Raw genomic sequence first — 18,410 nt, forward strand, 5'->3', positions numbered from 1 at the left:
AATTTTTAGGTTCTCTAAAGATTTCATTCATCTGTGTTATCGCTCTCCCCATTAAATGCATATCTGTTCGGTGTACCTTTGCGATGGTTTGCATAGCATAGTAACATCTATTACCAAAACCCTGCTAACTTCTTAAATTGGAAAGGCTGTGAAACTTACTCTTAGAGAATATAAAAATATGGGATGCAAAGGTCATAGCACCAATTATTGAATGAGACAGTGTTTTGGGGGGAAAAAAACCAGAAAAACAAGATACTGGAGTAGAAAAGATATACTGTAGTTTTCACTTGTATTGATGTGTATTTTTTGCCCTTCCCCAATTTAGTAAAAATGTAACAGGTGTTAAAAAGTTTCTTTTTGTACGAGGTATTTTAACCTAGCATTTTAGAAACGTTTTGACAAATTCATAGATAAAAGACCATGTCAGAATATTATTTTTCTTTTCATTTTCAGATGTTATGAACTGGAATTTTGCATAATTTCTCTGGGAAATAACTGTATTTCTTAAATTTAAAGTCTTTTAAGAAAAAAAAAAGAAAACCTCAAACTTCTTGGCAGTCCTCATGCCGTGCTATGATTCTTAAGTATATGTTAACTAGTTTCAGATGTGTTTTGTTCTCTGACTCAAAATCATGCCTTTATTTTAAAAAAAGAAAGTGTGTAATCAGTACTTAATTGCTTTGGATATTTTGGGCATTTAGAGGAGAGGGTAATTAAAAGGCCCCAGAAATTAAACTTTCACAGTGTTCTTTACATATGTGATTCCTTTTTAAAAATGTCCTCTAAAGGCAAGCCTGACAACTTAAAAACAAATGAAGATCTGGATTGTCTTTTAAAATGTAACATCAGTTTTATCTGTGGATGCAGTTTCATTGGTTTTTTAGTTCCATTGAAGAAAGGATCATTAAAAGGCTAGAGATCAAGTGATTATTTCGTTCAGCTCCTCTTCGGTCCGGTGTCAACCAAATACTATCCAACAGATAGCCATCCCCTCTCTTGCGTTTCCAAATCTTTCATGAGGAAAATGAGAAAATTTTCCCCACTTCATAAGTATTACACATGATCAAATTTAAATATTTGCCATAATTAAGAGTGGTATATGGTCTGTTGGGACAAACCAGTACTTGGTTGTGGTGGGCTCTTGTCTATATCTGGCTATTTGAGAGGCCCAGGTGTTGGCAGTCACTTAACTTCTCTTGGCCTCTTTTATCATGTATAAACTGGAAGGTTGGAAGACTTTACAAGCTCAGAAATACTGTTTCTTAAGGCACACTATCTAAATACCCTACATTTTGTGGATCTAGAGGCTAACAAGTCTGCTTTTAAGTGAGAATATTCTTATATTAACTTTGATAATGAACACTTGAACAATGACATTAACAAGCTTGTACTTATGAAATATATTAGGTGTTTTTAATATACCTTAAATCAGAAGAGCCCTACTTCATATTTGCTACATTCACTGAATAAGTTAGGTATACAGAATTTGGAGATTGATTTCATATTGATCCCCAGCAATTCTGGGAAGTTATACTAAAAGTACTAGTCTAAAACATTGCTGTTACTCTTTTTTTTCCCTTTCTAACTAATGTTATTCTTTCTTTTTTCTTAATCCTGATCATTTTTTCTTGAAGAAAACAGCAGGTTACTTAAACATCCAGTTTTCCACTTGGGAAGTTCAAAAAATCATAAGTAACCACTTGGTTCCAATATGTACAAAAAGCTCTAAAAACATGGATGAAACTTATAATTCCCAAGGAAAATATAAATTGCAAAACTGACTGTATAAGAGATGAAAATCTAAACAGATCAGTAGCCATAAAAAAAAAAAAAGGGAAAAGTAACCAAAGAACTACCCACTATAGTAGCAGCAGGCCTAGACTGCTTATTATGGGGGAATTCTGCCCAAACTTTAAGGAATGGATAAATCCAGTGTTATTTAAAATACTACAGACCAAAGAAGAAGGTAGGAAAACTTCCCATGTGTAGTCCCTTCCTTGATGATCAAGATGTACCTCAGAGCAGACAGCTGGGGCCGGGGTGAAAGACAGCAGTGAAAGTCATCAAATACAACCTTGAACTTTGGGTCACTTTTGTTGTCTCTTAAATCAGGAAAGAAAATTATTAAGTCAGTTCAGGTGGGCTTTGCAAAAGACATGGGTATTCTTAAAAATGCATTTATATTTTATTCAGTTATCCTTTTGAGTCTTAAATATGTGCCAAGCATATGCTGGTGGTGAGAATGGGGCAGTGAATAGGCCCGGGATTTGGGACACAGGCACATACACAATGAGACAAGGGAATGAACAAAGAAGGAGGCAGAAGGGAAGTCATGTGGGATGATGACCGAGCCATAACCTCGAGATCCTAGAGTTGGAACCCTGACCCACCCAATGGTCAACCAAATTTTAAATCCATACCCAATGGTTTGGATAATGATCTAATGGTAAGAAATCTTTGAAGGTCTGGGAGCCAGGAAAGGAGCATAATGCAAAGGCCAGGAAATCAGGTCAGATGGATGGGGCTGACCTTAAAAATCTCCTGGGACCTAGATCAGGTGAGCAAGGCCACCTGTTCATAAATGCTACTTCCTATACTTGCACTCTCATCTTCTCTGAACTTTGCCAAGTTGTACCCTCCTCCTTTTTTAGGAAATCTAGGTTGAAAGAAATAGTGTGAAGATTGAAATAAGGCAGGTAAGGCAGTGAGGGTTTAGAAAATAAACAGAGAAGATACCCAATACATAATAACATAGTGCTTCCGATATGTGGAATGACCTCTTTTAAAAAAAAAAAAAGTGTAATATCTGGTGGTGACACAGACTCCTAGAAGCTGTCTTTTGAGTACAGTTACTATTGAATCAACTTCATATTGAGAGGGAGGGAGGTGGGGGGGTGGCATGGAGAAAGCATATGAATACTCTTGTACTTTGAGGTTCTCCACAGAAAGATGGAAAGATTTCCTAGCCTCACCTGATGTTTATCTTCAGGAAATTTAAATTGTAGGTATTGTGTTAGTAATTTTGGTGCAGTGAACAAGAGTGTAGCATCTGCCTTTTAAGGGATTTTAGTGTGTGCATTTGGATTGCTTGGTGACCTTTGAAATTTTGTTTTGCGCTGCTGTCGGAAACATAATCATTTTTCTTTCTGAAACAGATTTGAACATCTGCAAAGGTTGATCAAGCTAGGATAGTTTTAATAAAATATTAATCTCTCTTTTTTAATGTCAACCCAGCTTCTAAAACTGTTCATCAGCTACCTGAAACATCAGCTCAAGGCAGTTGGGTTGATTTAATAAATGTCTTTTCCATTAAACATTCTTGTAGCCAGAATGCATTTAGAGGATAGAAATTTTTTCAGTCTTGTTCATCCACAGTTCAGTTTTCCAAATTCTCTTGTTTTTAAAGTAAGATTAATTTTATTTCCTTATTTCAACAGTTAACTTAGAATTTTTTATATTTCAAGCAGGGGAGATTGTTTCAAATTCTAGCATCAGTCCTTCAAAATTTGGATAAAGGATAACAACTGTAACCAAATTTAATTTAAATATCTAGTTTAAATATGTGTCTTGTCATTTAAAGGTTATTTACATTTAAAATGCTGACCTTTCAGGATGTACACAGGAGAGTTCTAAAACAGAGTTTCTGAACATTGGCCATGAAACCACTGTCTTGGCCTGACAAATGGATTGGAAATAAGCTACCCAACAACTGAGAATGGGCCATTAATTTTAATCAAAGGTGATGCAGGAAGGCGAATGGGATGCATGACAATGTCAACAGCCCAGTAGGTGTTAAAAGACCACACAGCCTTCCTTGTTACTTGGTTGGGCCATTAGTTGAGGTTGGGTGAAGACAGAAAGCCATGTCTGGAATTGAATGACCAGGTCACTCCAAAATCTAACAGAGAACTGCTCATTTCAGAATCACATTGTAATGCCTTTAGAAGTCAAGGACAGCGTTTAGAAAATATTGGAGGACTTTTTTTTTTTTAACCAAGCACCTAGGTAGTTTTTTCCAACTTTGTCAAGCACTCTGTTTTCCTGCCTCCTTTCCTCCTGAATGGCTCATTGATATTTACAGAGGATCAAGAAATCGAACAGATTTAGAAAAAAATCTCAAAGCCTGTTGGCTTTTCAGAATTACATATTGTTAGTTGTAAAACTTTGGTAGATGCCAGAAACAATAGCCGACCAAAGGTATTAAGCAGGGTAATTAATTCTCTGTGGGGATCTCACTGTCCTTGTCTCTTTCTTATGTTCTTGTATGTAGGAATAGTTTCACTAATTGAAACTAAACTTTCTTAATTGCTTTAATGAAAGCATTTGTTTTATAAAGGCCAATGTCAGTATTGGCTTGATAACATTAGTGATATTCATGGTGGTAGAAGCCTTTTCTTTTAATCAGTAAGTATACTTCATTATTTTGAGTATCTTCAATTATAAGAAAGGTAGTGTATGACAGCTTGAATTAATGATGTTTATAATAAAGACATAAAAATGCAGAAGGGACAAAGAGGCATTTTTATATCTATGCTTCCAGTTTGTTATGAAAGTTCATTTATTCCTACACAGCATTGCATATATAAGAATGACATGTATGACTGCATTAGTAATTTTTACACATTTTTAAGGAAGAAAAGCAATTATATTGCTGTCTTGTTAATGGAATACTGTGATAAGTAATAGTATTTGTTCATCCTGTAGATGAAGATCAGCTCCGAGCAAAGGGTTATGACAAAACACCAGACTTTATTTTACAAGTACCCGTTGGTAAGTCCTTAAACTCTGCTATGCATTTGTTTATAGAGAAAAGGGATGTGTTTTTCCCATAGCTTTGAAAAATTGTGTTAATGTTATTAGCAAATGTTACCAGAGAATCTAGATTAGCTTGATAATTTTGTATCTAAATGTGGGAAATAATTGCAAAAGATTATTTTAAAATAGCAGAAAATTATAGGTTTAGAAGAAACCTATGCCTTAAAAACTTTTGTGTATATTTGAGAAATAAACATGTGTTCTAAAGACATTTTGGTTACCATTTTCAAGTCATTTCTCTAAGTACCGAATTTTTAACATAGGGTTCTATTGAAAAGCCAAGCTCACTTGGTTTGCTTTCACATTACTTGTCAACTTATACAGGCAGTCTCAGAATAGGAGAGAGACTTTTGTAAATGACGAAAATAAAAGGGATGTGATTGTAGCATAAATGTTCCTTGTTACGAACATGTACGATGTGTTGTTTTATAATTACATCCATAGATGATGGTGAGGGCTAAGCCTCTGTTCATGAATGTGAAGCATAGAGAGACCCAGACAGAGTTCAAAATTTTCAATTTTCCCTTCCCTTGGCTCTATATTAGTAATGCTTTGTCCCTTAGCTGTAGAAGGGCACATAATTCACTGGATTGAAAGCAAAGCCTCATTTGGTGATGAATGTAGCCACCACGCCTACCTGCATGACCAGTTCTGGAGCTACTGGAACAGGTAGGGCCCCATTATTTTTCTCTTAAGATAAACGATACTCAGCAGAAATCTCATTAGAAAAAAATATTTTGTTTAGCTGGTAAAAATGCTAGTAGCCTTTGTTTCTAGTAAATACCGAGACTTGATTAATGTATTCATTTCAGGTAATTTCAGCTTCTTTGCTTTCATAATGTAGCGTCATTTTTTAAAACGAAAAATCTCTGCATAATGTCAAAATTAGTGTAGACGCCATTTTCCATTCACAGTGATGATATTGGTGTCACTTAAAATATGAAAAATAGGATGTGATATATACTATGATATTGACACTGACTTTTATCCTCTTGATGTGGAAGTTATGCTTTCTGTCAGATCTTAAAAAAATATTTTATCCTCAGCTCTCTGAGGAAAGTATCCAAACGATATGAAAGATCAAAACAAATTACCTTCCAGTGGTAGAAAATAGTTTACCTACCAACTTCAACCAACATTCCCAAAGGCATGGAGATCTCAGTGGTTAAGAAAAGGATGGTGTTGGAGGAGGGGGGAGGATGCCATATTACTGAGTACCCACCATGTGTCTGGGCTTGCAGAATATCTCAGTTAATACTCACAAGAAAGTTACGTTTATTTCCATTTTACAGACAACTAAACTGATACTCAGAGAAAATGTAACTATGGGTACAACTAGTTATCATGCATTGTCTTTCTCACGTCTAAATCTGTGCTACTTTTAGCACAACTCTATTGTAATTTACAGTACAACTGTTGAAACTTTGGCCTTTGCTATTATTGGAGTCCCAAGCTTTCACACCACATATTTTTGACCCCTTAGATCAGAAGGTGGGTCAAGGGGTAACCTTTCTAGATTAACTGTGTTCCTTGGTCACTGGCCAACTGTAAGAATACAATAATAAGGTGACATTGGTCCGATCATTAAGGAGAGAGACAGTAGCATCTGTGGACAGTAGTCTTACCCTGGAAAAAAACAGTGACAGCCTACAGAATTTGGCATTATAGTGTTACTCAGCTTTACAAAAGGCCAGTGGACCTCTCCCGTAGCAGATGTGCTAAACTAAACCCACTTTTTGCCATGGTAACAATGATGATGACAAAATGCTGAATGTAATGGCTTTCTTGATTTTCTTGTGTAATTGTGCATAGCATCCGAGCTTTACTTTACAGGGATGGAGGAGGAAAGTGCAAAATGTTTTAGAAATCGATGCTGCTTCAGCGTTTCCTGTCTTTTATTCAGCCATTATTCAAATCAGCAGTAATGTGACAAATTGAATTTCAGATTTTTAGGAATTTTATGATGAGTTTGAAATAGTAAAGAAAGCATCATTTTTGATATTATAGGGAAAGCAATGACAAGAAAATTAAATTGCATAAGTTTAGGTTGATAAGGGATTTTTTAAAAACTGGTAAGCTCAATCATTATGCATTGAGACTGTCTCCCCACTTTGGTACTGATCAAGCCTTTTATGAGAAACAATTAGAATTTGAATCCCAAATAGTAGAGCTTACTTGAAAATTCCAAAGGCACATCTTCATTCTAAAACAACTCAACTGTTGTTTGAATGGCTACTCTGTGCTTAGCCCTCCCCATTTTAGAGGCTGATTAAATAATCAAGTCACGCATATGGTAGACCTATGGATTATTCACATGGCCGGAGGGGCATCTGAGCAATGGATAACTTAATAGTTTGACTTGGACTGGATTTTGGATTATTGTGTTGCCTGCTGCTGTTTTAAATTTTAATGATGTTTTATTTACACTACTATTGACTTACATTTCCTAAACACATTGTTTGAATGTATACCAGCTAAGTGGACATAGTTCATTTAGGGCATGTTGTGCGGTAAGGGAAAGCCAGCCTTAGTTTTGAGTGTTCCAGATCATTCAAGGGGGGAATGCTCTGTACAAAAGTCACTAGTTCACAAAATGTCTGCAGAGAGGCCAAGAAATGCGGATCATGCTAACATTCAATATGGAACATAGAGGCGTTTACTTGGATATAGAATTTTGGTTGTAATAATGATACAGACTTATCAGTGATGAGGCATTTTGACAGAAGGAGAACTTAGCACAGTTATAAAAGTTTGGGATCCTACTTTTTTTATATTTGGCCTCAATACGACTCACACAGCATTAGCTAAAATTCATCAGAGGAGGAAGAAATCTTTCCCGCCTATAGGTAGCCTTTCAAGGAGGCTGTTGGTTGGCATTTGGGTTAATTGCTTTATTTGTATGATAAGCCTCTAGTCAACATAAGAACTGTTTTCTAGTGTCACACTAGTTTTCTTTTTTTCTTCTAGTTCTATTGAGATATAATTGCTATATAGCACTATGTAAGTTTAAGGTATACAGCATAATGATTTGACTTACAGACGTGAAATGAAAAAATTGTCACATTATTTTTAGATTAAACATTGGATTTTATGATAAGACTGTTCAATGTTTGTGGAATCATAATCTTGTCTAAGCCTATTTTTCCACATAAATAACTACAGAGCCCCTATATTTTAGTTTAATATTTCTCTAAGAGTTTTCTTTTTATGTAGATTAGTACTCTTACTCAGCCTTTCAGCAGCTCCCAATCACACCTTCCCTCTTTATTAAAACATGCTCTTTTTATGGCTTCCGAAAGATATTCTTCTGGGTTTCTTCCCCACACACCAGCAACGCACTCTGTCTCCTTTGCTATCTCTTCTTCCTCTTCCCAGCTCTAGGCTGGAAGGCCCTGGAACTCAGGGCTCACCCCTCCTCCCCCTTCTGTCTACATTCTTCCTGGGTGTTCCCTGGAAGATCTCACCAGAGACTGTGGCTTTATATTCCATCTCTATGCTGCCATCTCCTAATTTTTACCCTCAGCCCTAAGATTCCCCCTGAGTATACATTTGTTCATCTATCCAGCTGGCTACTGAGTATCTTCTCCTGGTTATCTAATAGGTATCTCAGACTTTACATGTCCAAAATTAAACCCTTGACTTTCTTCCTCAAGCTTGTTACTCCCCCATTTCCTCCCAAGCTCAACTAGTGGTACCACAATATCTCCAAATCCTCAACCCCGAGTATCATCACCAATCCATCAGCAAGTCCATTCAGCCCTACCTTCACCACGTCTCAAATTGTGCCTTGTATCACCACCCCACCTGCTGCCGCCTCAGTGTCTGTAAGCATCTCCTGGACTATTCCTGTAGCTTCCAAACTGGTCTCCTTGCACTCAGCACTTGCACTCCTGTGGTCAGTGTTTCATACCCCAGCCAAATTGACTCTTGGAAAACATAAATCAGATTGGGCCACTTCCCACCACATTTAAAATAAAATCCAAACTCTTTACCGTGACATTCAGAGCCCCGCCATGATCTGCCTCTCACCACCCCCAATTCTGTCCGCACCTGCCCCTCTCCCCTCACCTAAGGTTCTCTCTGTCTCTTATACTTCCTTGGCCACGCTGGCTTTCTCTGTCTTCCCTGAATCTACACTGCTTGTTTCTGCTTCAAGACCCTCACTCTGGCTAATCCTTCTGCTTGGAACCGTCTTCACTTGGATCTCCACATAGCCTGCCCTTTATGACATTCAGGTGTCTGCTCAAATTTCCCCTCCTCGGGGGGGCCTTCCCTAACCACCCAGTCTAGAAGGCATCACCGTCAGTCATCCTCTCTTCTTACTTGGCTTTACTTTTCTTCATAATACTTACTCCGGACTTCCCTGGTGGCGCAGTGGTTGAGAGTCTGCCTGCCGATGCAGGGGACACGGGTTCATGCCCCGGTCCAGGAAGATCCCACATGCCACGGAGCGGCTGGGCCCGTGAGCCATGGCCGCTGAGCCTGTGCGTCCGGAGCCTGAGCTCCGCAATGGGAGAGGCCACAACAGTGAGAAGCCCGCGTACCGCAAAAAACAAAAAAAACCAAACATAATACTTACTCCTGAGTGAATGAATAGACAGTAGTTGGAAACATTTATACAAACACCAATTTACTTGGTTTGAAAGAGCTTTACCTTTTATATTGCTATTTCTAATTACTACACATAGGGTGCACTTCATTCCTTTGTAATCAAAGCTTCAAGAATTTTCTCCAGCTTAATTAACCTCAAACAAATTTAAATTTTGCAATGTAGTCACCTTCCCTAAAATCAGATATTGAGTACAGAACATAAGCTGCCTTTTCGGCAAGTGGGCCCTCATCCCAGGTACGATCCTGATTAAAGAACTCCTCAGAACTCTTCCAGTTCTGTGGAGTTAAAAGAATGCCTCTGAGAAGCAGCATTTGAACCATAACATAGCCCCAAATTATATAGGGCTATGTATACAATTGTATAGAAAATGCATATATATTTACATATATCTGTATATATATCTCATATACTTAGGTCTATATATATACAAATTGAATAAAAAAACTTATTTCCTTATGCAGTTGGAAACAAAAAATACCTTCTCGTCCTACTTGTCTAGTCAAAAGGTGGGTTCTTTGACAATTTGACCTACATTACTAAGTTTATTTTCTTATTGAGATGGTGACAGGTAAAGAAGAAACTAATTCTACAATGTGAGGCCAGAATATACATGGGTTCTAACTTGTGGCCTTTCAAAGAAGCAGGAGCAGACACCCTGTGCTCACTTGAGTGGTTGGAGATAAAGTGGGTCTGTTTGGATGAAAATACTGATGACTCTAAATTACAAAGAACCACATGCAACCATACAGCGCATGAACAACGCCCAACAGCACTGAGTCAAGAACATGGAAATCTCAGCTGTTAAGTTCAGCCCTGTCATCTGCCATTCTGGGTACATTCTGACACACTGTCATCAGTGGAATCTATTTAAAACTAAAGTGCGCTTGGTAGATATACCTCTCTCCTCTCAAAGAAGATCTAAGCTTACTGACTGGAAAGAATAAGGCAAAGTTTTGTTTGAGCATGATTTTCCAGTTTAGTGATCCTTGATGTAATGGGAGGAACCTATCCTGTTCCTGGGTTTGAATCCAGGCTGTGCCACTCTCTGGTCCCATGACTGGGAGCAACTTGCTTAAAGTCCCTGAGCCTTTGTTTTCTCCTCAACGCAATGAGGTTGATAACACCTTCTTCACCATATTGTTGTGCAGAGCAGTTATTTAATACATATAAAGCACGTTCACAGTGCTTGGCAGTCAACAGATATACTCTCCTCTGTCTCTTTTTCCTGTGGATCACTGTCTGATAGAATTTAGAAGTCTTCTGAGTAGATGTTTTAATTTCCTTCTTTGCCAGATAAACACCTACTCGGCTAACTTCAGCACTCAGCTTGACTGACATCTCTTTGGGAAACCTTCCTGCAGTTCATGATTGCGTTCACTGCCCCTCCTGTGTTCTTCTAATAAGTTCATAGCATTTGTCAAATATTGTAATTGCTTGTTTACTTGCCACTCTCCTCCAGTTAATATATTGAGTTACGTCTTACCTATTTGTTTTATCCAACATCAAATGCCCAGAAGCTGGTGGAATGCCTGGCACAGAGGTGCCAGTAGGTGATCGGTAGATATTTATTGAACAAATAAATATATGAATGGATTTCCTGACGCATAACAGACAACAACATTTTGAATCAACCATTAAGGATTTTGTTAGACATTGTGACATTAAAACACAATAAGACCAAAATTTTTTCTGTGAGAATGCCGCTCTAAGGACAGTGAGAAAAATACCTCATTTTTCTAGAGAACTTTTATAGACTTTTCAGATGTATAGACTATTGCAGATCTATATCATGAAATATAGCGTGTTTATTTACATAGAGGTTTAAAATAGAAAATAACCGATAAGTGGCAAATGCATTTTATGAAGTTTTTAGGCAAGTATTTTTAATCTTATATTGATTATTTGCTTTCACAAAACTTTAGCAAGGTCTCTTGTTTGATATTTGACATGGAATGCCTTGAAAATCCTGAGCAGAAGCTATTCTCTAGTTTCTTTAGGGCTGCGTAAAACTGGGCCCACCTTAACACTTGGGGGCCTGGGACAAGAGTGTGATTGGAGGCCTATATACAATGTGCCCAAATATTTAAGGTTGTGTATCAAGTTAACAGACAGTAAATAAAATCTGTTTTATCCTGCATGAAGATCTGGGAGTTCAGATTTGCATTAAGAATTCCTGGACTTCTCGGAGATCCAGGCTGCATATGGCAGTGTAGGAATAGGTGCTGCCACTGCACAGCCCATCTCCCTTTTCTTATCACCTTTGGCTCTGTCCTACGCCTGGGAAGGTTTTAAGCACAGCCCAGCCTGTACATCCAAGCTCCATGTATTGATACCTTCAAACCTCTGCCCTTGGTCATCTCTCAGGCCAGAGGTGCACACTCTGGTGGTCTGCCCTCTTATCAAACAGGCAGGCCCTGAGAGTGGTCTCAGGACTATTTGATCAGGAAGTTCTGAGGTCCCTGGTAACATGGAGTGTGACTTAGAAAGGTATTGGAGGGAACAGACATCAGGTGAAGATGTCCCCTGTGCTCTGCAGACTCCTCACCCCATGGGCTGCGGTACAACCAGAAGAGGCCAGAGCAGAATCCTCTAAAGTTTGGGTCCAGGCCATGGACCCCTCTTGACTGGGACTAAAGGTATCAAAGGAAGCGAGTATATTTGTCTTCCAAAGTCATTTCTTGTGCTGATGTTAGGATATGAGGGGAGATGAGCACCAGAGGAAATATGGGCTTGATCACATCGATGTCTCACTGAAAAGATGAAGAGCTGAGTTCCATCTGTGGGATTTTTGAACCTTTGGCTCCAGAGAGTCTACCCTCCTAGAGGCAATGGTAAGCTAATACCTTCTACCACAAGAATCGATTTGACTTTAGTTCTTACCTCTAAGTACTTTTTAAAGATTGGTTATTTACTCAATGGTTTAGTGATTGCTTTCTCTGGGTTTCTCTGGGCTGTGCTAACTTGAGAGGCGAGGCATTTAGAATGGGGCTGCCAAGCAGTTAGAGTTAAGGAAGGTATTTTTCAGAGGATGTCCAAAAGTTTTTCCTGTATGAAGGTACTTCCAGGAAGCCTGCAATTAACCAAATCACAGATTTCCAGTTATTTCAGTCTTGTTAACAACAAGGCTGATCACATCTGTCTTAGGTTGGAGAATGTGCCTCAGCTATAGAAGCTCTTGCAAACCTTCAATTACAGCAGCCTCAGAAGGCACTGCTGCCGTATACTAACAAGCAGTCATCACCAGCAGCAAGAGACAGATTGACTAATAATTAGCAAATGCACTGGAGAGGGCCTCTCTGAAGGTAAAAATATAATAATTTGCTTTTCCATCTCTTACGGTGGTGCTGGTTGTGAGATACTGATATCTCATTGTTCCAGAGAAATACCTGGCACTGTTATTAGCTGGAGTGACCTAGAAATATTTTAAAAGGACGAAGGAAGTGTCTTCTGTGTAGATAGTACTTTTATGAGTTCTCATAATGGTTAAGTACCATTTTTTTCTGCATTTGGAGTATGAATAGCAAGAACTTTGCCCACCACAGAATTCATATTTTCTGCCATTGTTAATTGTTTTCAGTGTTGACTTTAAATACAAAACTGAATGAGGAATAGAAATGTTGTCTTAGGCCGTTGAAGTGGTATTTGCAATAAAGAGATAGTGGTTGAGATAACTGGAATGAGTTAATCATGGATTAAAGGGAAAGAAAATAGGCTTATAAGGAAATGTCAGTGAATCACAGTTTCTCAGAAAGATGTCTGTCTGATATTACCTTCAAGCATATACAAGATTTTTTTTAGTTGGGGAGGGATGGTGCCTATTGACCAGTTTCCCAATTCCAGGGGACCAAAGAATTGTTGAAAGCATAACTCTTCTTGCTGAGCTATTATGATAGAGTTAATATGAATCACATATGTTTCAGAAGTATTACCACAAATCAAACCAAGAAACAAATGATTGGATGTCCATTCTAGGGATGGAAACACAGCCATTATGATTGTCCAGAGAGTGTAAGAGAAAAATAAAGGAAGTGACTCAGGAGCACAGAGTCAGGAGCCCAAGGATACAGAGTTCATCTTTGAAAGTAATTTTGGAATAATGGAGTTCAGGTTGAAATTGCTGCTAAAAGGGCTTGGGGTTTAGGGCAGTGATTCTCAAACTTCCCATGTATTAAAATCACATGGTTGGAACTTTTTAAATATTGATGTGAAATTCATCCCTGGAGAACTGATTTAATTGGCGTGTGGTGGAGCCTGGACCTTAGGAGGTTTTTTTTTGTTTCGTTTTGAAAACTTCTGATGATGACGTTGACCTGCATCAGGTTGAAGTCCACTTCTTTACCTGGCCTTCATTTGCCAGCTATCCCCAGCATTCCTAGCTTAGATGCTTCTACATAGAGTCTTCATAAGAAAAAGAAGAGTTTTATTGAGGAATACTGGTTCAGATCAGCAAACACTTCACAGACACTTGTTAGTCTCTTGGCATCTGGTCTCTGCCTTTGAGGGCCTCATAGTGAGGACTGAGGCAGTAAATTGCAAAGACAGAACCTGAACCCAGGTCCCCCTCTGAACTCATACCTGTGTTCTTTCTGCTCCACCATGCAGCTTAATGTCAGTCATAGTGATAAATCTGTTATAAGAGGCTACTTACTCTGTCACTTAATGCAGGGATCCCCAACGCCTGGGCCATGGACCAGTACCGGTCCGTGACCTGTTAGGAGGTAAGCGGCAGAAGGTGCGGCGGGCAAGCAAGCGAGCGAAGCTTCATCTGTATTTACAGCTGCTCCCCATCACTCGCACTACCACCTGAGCTCTGCCTCCTGTTAGCATTATGGTGAGGTGTATAATTATTTCATTATATATTACAATGTAATAGGAATAGAAATAAAGTGCTCAATAAATGTAATTCACTTGAATCATCCCGAAACCATCCCCCCCCAGCCCTGGTCCTTGGAAAAATTGTCTTCCATGAAACCGGTCCCTGGTGATAAAAAGGTTGGGGACCACTCACTTAATGGGTTTGCTAAGCTGAAGCTAAAAACCTCTCCAGCATATGAGGTGTAGATATTCACCTTCATGTGGTTCAAGAAAATGGGCCAGACGTTCTCTGTTGCTCTCCTTATTGTATATTCAAAATGCACATCTGTAGGATTAATATAAAATCCTGTCAGATATACATACCTATGCGCCCAGAACATAACAACCCCTAAATTGTTGTATTTGAAATCTACAGAATCAGAGTTTTTTTATATATGGTACAGAAAAAAGAAAGCATGTAAAAAGTCTGTTTTAATAAGTAATGGTGTTTTTAAAAACAGCTTTAATGAGATATAGTTGACATACAATATACTGCACATATTTAAAGTACATAATTTGACAAGTTTAACATATGTATAAACTCGTAAAATTATCACCATGACAAAGATAGTGACAAAGATAGTTCATTAGTTTACATTTTCTGTAAATGGAATCATTCAGCATATACTCTTTTGTCTGGCTTTTTCTTTTCACTCAATGTAACTATTTCATTATTCATCCATGTTGTTGAACATATCAAGAGTTCATTTTTTTCATTGCTGGCAAGTATTCAATTGTGTGGCTGTCCCACTGTTTGTTTATCCATTCACTTGTGGATAGACATTTAAGTTGTTTCTAGTTCTGGCTATTAGTAATAAAGTTTCCATGAACAGTCATGTAAAAATCTTGTATGGTTTCATTTCCCTTGGGCAAATACATAGGAATAAAATAGTTGGGACATGTAGTAAGTGGATTTTTACCTTTTTCAAAGTGATTAAACTGTTTTCCAAAGTGGTTGTACCATTTTATGTTCCCATCAGCAGTTTATGGGAGTTCCAGGTGCTCCCTTCGGTCAGTCTTTTTAACTTCAAACTTTCTAATAGTTGTGTAATAGTGTCTCCATGTGATTTTAGTTTTTCTGTAATGACAAATGATATTGAGAATCTTTTCATAGGTTTATTTTTATCTATTTGTCTCCTTTGGAGAAGCGTCTGTTCAAATCTTCGGTTCATTTTTTAGTTGAATTGTTTTCTTATTATTGAGTTTTGGTAGGTTTAAAAAATATCATGGATTTAAGTCCTTTATCAGATATGTGGTCAGATATGAAATATTGTCTTCCAGTCTGTGGCTTGTCTTTTCATTCTCTTAACAGTGGCTTTCAAAATCAGAAGTTTTTAATTTTAATGAAGTCCAGTTTACCAGATTTTTTCTTTTATTATGCCTTTGATGTCATATCTAAGAAATCTTACAGATTTAAAGACTTAAAGAAATCACAGAGATTTTACCCTTGTTTTCTTCTAAAAGATTTATAATTATATATTTACATTTAGGTCTAGCATCCATTTTCAGTTAATTTTTATGTATGGCGTGATGTATAGCTTGAAGTTTATTTTCTTGGATGTGGATATCCAGTTGTGCCAGAACCATTTGTTGAAAAGCCTATCCTTTCTCCCCTAAATAGCCTTTACACATATGTCAAAAATCAATTAATCATATATGTGTGGGCCTTTTTCTGAATTCCCTATTTTGTTGTGTTGGCCAATTTGTCTATCTTTATACTAATTCTACACTGTATTGATTACTATAACATAATTTTGAAAACAGGTAGTGTTAGTCCTCCAACTTCATTTCTCTTTTTCAAGTTATTTTTGTCTATTTTGGGTCCTTTGCATTACCATATGAATTTTAGAATCAACTTATAAATTCCTAAAAAAATCTGCTGGACTTCTGATTGGCATCCCATTGAGTTTATAGATCAATTTGGAACCCTATGTATTTTATATTTCTTGATTCTATAGGAAGTGATTTTTTTTTGTTTCAATTTCCAATTTATCATGTTAAAATAGAAGAATACAGTTGATTTGGTGTATTGATCTTACATTGTGCAAGTGGGTAAAACTCATTTATTAATACTTTACTTATTTGGTAGATGCCATAGGATCTTCTATATAGACAACCATGTTGTTTATGAATAAAGACAGTTTGCTTCCTTTTTCAATTTGGATGCGTTTTTGGGTTTTTTTTTAAATTGCACTGCCTAGAATCTCGTATACAAAGGTGAATAGTGGTAAATGTGTACACCTTGTTCCTGGTCTTGGGGGAAAGGCATTTAATCTTTTACCATTAAGAATAATATTAGCTATAGGTTTTTGTAGATGCCTTTTAGGTTTGAGGAAACTCCCTCTATTCCTAGTTTGCTGAGAGTTTTTATCAAAATAGGTGTCGGATTTTGTCAAAATGTTTTTTCTGCATCTATTAAGGTGATCATATGGATATTTTTAAATTAATTGATTAATATGGTGAATTACAGTGATTGATTCTTGAATGTTATACCAACCTTGCATCCTGGGATAAACCCCACTTGGTCATGAAGCAATATCCTTTTTATATTTTGTTATATTTGATTTGCTAAAAATTTGTTAAGAATTTTTGCATCTGCATTCATGAGTGAGATTGGTCTGTGATTTGCTTCTCCTTCTAAACTTTTTGTCTGGTTTTGGTATTAGAGTAATGGTGGCCTTGTAGTATGAGTTGGGAAGTATTCCCTTATCCTCAGTTTTCTGGAAAGTTTGTGTAGAATTGTTACTACTTCTTCATTAACTACAGGGTAGAATTTCCCAGTCAGATAATCTGGGGCTATTCTTTTGTGGGAAGATTTTAAACTACAAAATTGATTTATTTAATAGATACAGGGATTCAGGTTATCTATTTTTTTCTTGAGTGAACTTTGATACTTTGTGTCTTTTAAAGAGTTTATTCATTTTATTTAAGTTGTGGAATATATTAGCATAAATGTATTCAAAATACTCCCATATTCTTTTAATATCTGTAGAATCTATAGTGATGTCACCTTTTTCATTCCTGATATTGATAATTTTGTCTACTTTTCCAGATCAGTCTGCCTAGAGGTTTATCAATTTTACTGGTCTTCTGAAAGAACCAATATTTCATTTTATTGACTTTTTCCTGTTGGTTTTCTTTTTTCTTTTTCATTGATTTTTAATCTGTATTATTTATTTATCTGTTTAGTTTCAGTTTCACTTGCTCTTCTTTGTCTAGTTTCCTAAGGTGGAAGCCTGAGGTTATTGATTTGAAACCATTCTTTCTTCCCAATATAGGCAGTTTAGTGTTGTACATTTGCCTCAAAGTACTGCTATAGCTGTATTACACAAAATGTTATATGTTGTATTTTTATTTTATTTGGTTCCAAATACTTTCTGATTTTTATTTTTATCTCTTCTTTGACCCACAGGCTATTTAGAAGCATGCTGTTTTGTTCCCAAGTATTTGGAACTTGTTCACATAGCTTTCTGTTATTGGTTTCTAATTTAATTCCATTGAGGTCAGAAACAAACTTGAATCCTTTTAAAATTACTGAGACTTGTTTTATGACAAAATCTTTAACTGCTTGGTCTTCCCATTCCCCCAGCTCCATCTCCTCAACTCTGAGAAGGTTCTTCCTCCCCACATTGCCTCCTGGAAACTCTCTCCAGGCAGCAAGCTGGGGAAATCAAAGTGCTCGCTTCTTTTGTTTTCCATCATTCAGGGGTCACTGTCCCTCACTGCTTGCTGTCTGTTGTTATCTATTTTGCTTTTTAGTTATTTCCAGCAGGAGGATAAATACAGTCCCTGTTACCTCATCTTGGATCCAAGTAGACGTCCTCTCAATTATGGTTTTTAACACGTAATTTAACGTACTATAAACCAGTTTGTCTTGTTTAACATTAACCTTGTAATCTTACTTATGCTGCATTAGACTTCATTGTCATCCTAAACAAATTTCCTTAAGCATTAACTATGAGAGAGTACTGTGCAAACCTTCAAGTTTATTTCTTTTGATATCGCTCCTTCAAATAGACATCCATATATTCTCTCCTTCTCCCAGGCTTCTGAGAGTTGGAATGGGATTTTCAGTCACTACTTTTTGCCCAACAAAAGGAAGTCTTTTCATTTCGTTAAGGCCAAAAAG

The 18,410-nt window shown here is 37.2% G+C and overlaps 1 protein-coding gene across 6 annotated transcripts in view; it reads left to right on the plus strand.

Moving 5' to 3' along the window:
• CDIN1 (CDAN1 interacting nuclease 1) overlaps positions 1-18,410 on the plus strand; it is a 232,996-nt gene that overhangs the window by 110,062 nt on the left and 104,524 nt on the right. For 5 of the 6 annotated variants that reach the window (XM_067742399.1, XM_067742408.1, XM_067742395.1 and 2 more), the window contains exons 9-10: positions 4,705-4,770; positions 5,379-5,484. In XM_067742399.1, the coding sequence (XP_067598500.1) occupies positions 4,705-4,770; positions 5,379-5,484 (172 nt within the window). Of the gene's footprint in view, positions 1-4,704; positions 4,771-5,378; positions 5,485-14,092; positions 14,259-18,410 lie in introns of all 6 variants that reach the window. The other variant, XM_067742403.1, reaches the window with a different exon arrangement.

This window comes from Pseudorca crassidens, chromosome 1 (assembly GCF_039906515.1).
Source record: "Pseudorca crassidens isolate mPseCra1 chromosome 1, mPseCra1.hap1, whole genome shotgun sequence".
Taxonomy (NCBI): domain Eukaryota; kingdom Metazoa; phylum Chordata; class Mammalia; order Artiodactyla; family Delphinidae; genus Pseudorca; species Pseudorca crassidens.